The 3,941-nt window shown below is 58.3% G+C and overlaps 1 protein-coding gene across 2 annotated transcripts; it reads right to left on the bottom strand.

Annotated features, from left to right (window-relative positions):
• Window positions 1–253: 253 nt before the first annotated feature.
• cldn2 (claudin 2) lies at window positions 254–2,697 on the bottom strand. Of its 2 annotated transcripts, none has more exons than XM_086142302.1 (2): window positions 1,620–2,697; window positions 254–1,508 (listed from the first exon to the last, which is right to left on the bottom strand). In XM_086142302.1, the coding sequence occupies exon 2, from the start codon at window positions 1,490–1,492 to the stop codon at window positions 710–712; it is 783 nt and encodes a 260-aa protein (XP_085998428.1). In that variant the 5' UTR covers window positions 1,493–1,508; window positions 1,620–2,697; the 3' UTR covers window positions 254–709. The 2 variants fall into 2 exon arrangements, with proteins under 2 accessions (XP_085998428.1, XP_085998427.1); XM_086142301.1 differs by having other exon boundaries at window positions 1,664–2,697.
• Between the last annotated feature and the right edge of the window lie 1,244 nt (window positions 2,698–3,941).

Here is a 3,941-nt window from a genome sequence, read left to right as displayed (position 1 = left end):
ATTTTGAAGACATCCAGGACTGGAGCCAAACTCCAGCAGCTTCTCTGCTTCTGGGTTCATCTTACGGAGCCTCTCAGTTGGATGAAGATGCTTCTCAGAAGCTCTTCTTCAGAAGCTCTTCTTCAGAAGCTCTCCTGGTCCTCAGAGCTCCAGGTCTCTGTGAACAGATTCTCTCTCTCCACCGTAGAATTGTGTTTGATTCAAGAAAAAAGCCAAACCACCTTGAGCTCCATCCATTCATGAAACCACCAGCAGGAGATAGTAAACACTTTATTTATCTTCATGTTTCTCTGCTCATGGAGGCGGAGAAGGTCCCTCCACCTGAGGTCCCAACATGTTTGTTCTTCAGAATCGGGAAAAAGATGGCTTCCCGCATCCGCAGCCAATCACGGCCCTCGCCAGGGCAGGGGGCGGGGCTTAAACTGGACGGGTCGGCTGTCGGTCATCCAGACGTTGGGTTTAGATCTTCGCTGAACCTGCTCATGGAGAACACGGAGAACCCAGGCGGGGGAACTTGAAGAGAACCCACGGAGAAACACGGAGAACATGGACGGAACCCGTGCAGGAGAAGGTTCCCGAGGTGGGTTCCTCTGAGGTTCCCCTCCGGAACCCTGAGCTCCAGAACCAGGAAGAGGCTCCGGAAAAACAAGTGCAGGAAAAAAACCCACCAAGTCTCTCTTCTGCTTCCGGAGCGTCCGGATCGGCGACGTCACACGTATCCCGTGATGTCATATCCTGCGGCGGGCTTCCTGGTGGGCGGGGCTTGTCGTCCGCTGGGCGGCGAGCCGTCGCTGGCGCTGCGTGGGGGGGGGCGGGCGGCGCCCTGCGGTCCGGGTCCTCGGTAGGTCATCCGCAGGCCCGCCGCTCCGCCCCCTGCCGGGTAGGGGTAGGCGTTGGCATGGCGACCGGGGCGCCCGCCCTCCCGCTCGCCGCAGCAGGAAGCGCAGAGCAGCGCCCCCCCCAACATGGACGCCAGGGCGGCGGCCATGCCCACGTAGAGACACTCGCCGAGCTCGAACTTCATCCCGGCGGGGACGGCGGGCCGGTAGAAGGTCTGCACCACCTCGTGGGCCGTCCAGGACACCGGCACCAGCGCCAGGAAGCCGGCCGCCACGAACAGCCCGCCGCCGGCGCCCGCCACCCGGCCCTTGGCGGCGCCGGCGCCCTCCAGGCACAGCGTGCACTGCATCCCCAGCACGGCGGCGCCCAGCGCGAGCGCCGAGAGCACGGAGGAGATCACCATCAGCGCCCGCGACGCCTGCAGGTCGGCGGGCAGCGCCAGCATGGAGTTGTAGGTCTCGCACTGGAAGGCGCCGGTGCTCTGGTACACGCACTCCATCCACAGGCCGCGCATGCTCGCCGCCGCCGTCACGATGTTGGAGCCCACGTGGGCCGAGACCTGCCAGTACGGCAGCAGCGTGCACACCAGCGTGCCCAGCGCGCCCGCCACGCCCAGGAAGAAGCCCAGCAGCTCCAGCGCCGCCGACGCCATGAAGACGGGAAGGTTCCTGCGAGAAGACGCGGCCGTTATCGTGCTATTACACGCTAATAAGCGGGTTATTACACGTTTATAACGCCCACTTTCCTCGTCACGCAATCCGTTTGTTAATCTCGCTTACTGGTCACGTGGACTCGATCCGGCGCGTGAAGATCCGATCCTCACCTGAGGGTTGATGTTCCAGGAGGAGAACCGGAGATCCGGTTCCGTCGGAGAACCCGTCCCCGCCGGAGGAACGTCCGAGTGTGTGTGTGTGTGTGTGTGTGTGTGAGAGGCCCTGTGTGTTCAAACACACTCACTCAAATGCTCCCGCCCCCCCGCTCCGTTAATCATTCCCCCCCCAAGAAGACCTTTGGAACGGCGGGACCTGGATCCAGGGTTCTGAGATGAAGAGGGTTCTGAGGGACCCTCCAGAGGAGCGGCCTCCACCAGGAGTTCTCTCCACGCGATCTTGTGGGAACCAGTTAGAATCCCAGCGCTCAAGAGCCGCCTCCAGGTTCCTCCCCCAGGACCTCCATGTTCTCCCCGGGCCTGCAGAGGTTCTCCTCCAAAGGTCAGAGGTGTTCCGGGCCGCTCCTCCTGGAGGCGCTGTGGTCCACCTCCACCGAGGAGGAGGGGCGACCAGACCCTGGTCCTCTTCTTCTGGCCGGGGACGATCCTGGACTTTATGTCTTCATCACGTTCTGGTTCCACAGGCAGCCGAGGCGCCAAGTTCCTCCTCCTGCTGCACCGAGGCTCGTCTGAAGCCAGAAGATGATGGATGATAAAGTGAATCTGAAGGTTCCTTCTCAGAGGACAAGCCCCCAGGGACCCTGCTGCTCCACCACTCTCCTCGGGTCTCCTCCTCAGGTCTCCTCTGGTCTCCTCTGGTCTCCTCAGGTCTCCTCTGGTCTCCTCAGGTCTCCTCTGGTCTCCTCTGGTCCCCTCTGGTCTCCTCTGGTCTCTTCCTCAGGTCTCCTCTGGTCTCCTCAGGTCTCCTCTGGTCTCCTCATTTCTCCTCTGGTCTTCTCTGGTCTCCTCAGGTCTCCTCAGGTCTCCTCAGGTCTCCTCTGGTCTCCTCTGGTCTCCCCTGGACTTTGGCTGGAATGTGCTCAGCCCTGAGATTAGCTCGGCTCAGGAGGCCGGCGAGGGCGACGTCCACCTCCAGACAACAGAGGGCTTTTCTTCTGGACCTCAGAAGAACCTCGGAGAACACGGAGAACACGTGTCACCCGAACCCCGCGCTGATATCTAAGTGGCATTTTATACATCCTGTGATTATAATCGATAATTGATGACGCCACTTAGAAGCCGATCAGACACCAGTGTGTGTTGAAGGTTCTTCTGAGGACCTTCTCCTCCCCGGGTGGAGGTCCAGCCCCCCCCCGCCCGCCCGGCCCTCTGCTGACCCCTGCTGGTCGACGCCCGCAGGTGCACCGGCCGGCAGCCAGGTTGATCGATCGATCAGGAATAGAATTGCCTCGGTCGGAATGAATAGAAATGTCATTTTAATCAATTAGATTGTCTTAAATTGAAAAATTTATTGTTGTTTTTCTTACTCAAACTCATAGTATTAAAAGGAACACGTTCCGTGACTGTTTTTAAATGATCTTCTCTCATTTCATGCGTGTATTTTTCAACCTTTAAACCCAGTAGATGTATTTCTTCCAGAAGTGACGTGTCTGTAGGCGCTGCGGACTCATTACCCAGAATGCACCGCGGCCGCCGCGACAGCCAATCAGCGGAGGAGGAGCCGCTATTTCCTTCCGCCGGAAGGGGACGCTGTTGCGATCAGTAAGCGCGACTCGGGATTCAGCGAATTACAATCAGAATCCATCCAAATGTAAGGCTTTTCCGTCCTTCTATCATTAAAATCAATTATGACGTTAAAGTCACAATTTCTGGTATTATTTTAAACCCCGATCTTTGATTCGGCGTCCAGATAAAGACGGAAACGGCGTCTTAAAATTCCCTTAATTGTTTTTTCTGCTTCACTCGCCGCGACGTCGTGTGGTGAAAAGTGCAGCCCCGGGAGGTGGATGAGAGCGGGAGTCACGGGATAAACCCGGTTTGTTTCTCCCAAAAAACGCCGTTCAACAGATTCCGTTTAACCCGAACCGAGCACGGCGGTGTCCTGAGCTGGAAACCGTGCGGGCGTTTCTCTCTCCGCCGTGCGTGCGGTCCGGGCACCGCAGCGAGTGAAATCGGGATATTTGTGAACGGAATACGTCACAGCCGTGCCTGCTCGGCTCGGGGTGGGGAACGCGGACCGAATTCCACTCGCCGTGTACCCGCTTTTAAGTTTTCCAAGTATTGCATAAACTTAACTGTGGATTTCTGTGTGAAATCCTGCGTGTCGTGTCACATCCGGAGCGGGTCTCCGGTTCGGCGCAAAAATAAACCCCCGAACCCGCCCTCTAACCCGCATTTTCCTTTTTTTTTCCCTCCCCAGAGCCTGCACACC

This window comes from Fistularia commersonii, chromosome 35, assembly GCF_037954325.1.
Source record: "Fistularia commersonii isolate RoL2024-O1a breed Wild chromosome 35, RoL_Fcom_v1.0, whole genome shotgun sequence".
NCBI lineage: Eukaryota > Metazoa > Chordata > Actinopteri > Syngnathiformes > Fistulariidae > Fistularia > Fistularia commersonii.
The sequence above is the reverse complement of the archived record's forward strand: the minus strand, read 5'-3'. Positions and strand labels throughout refer to the sequence as shown.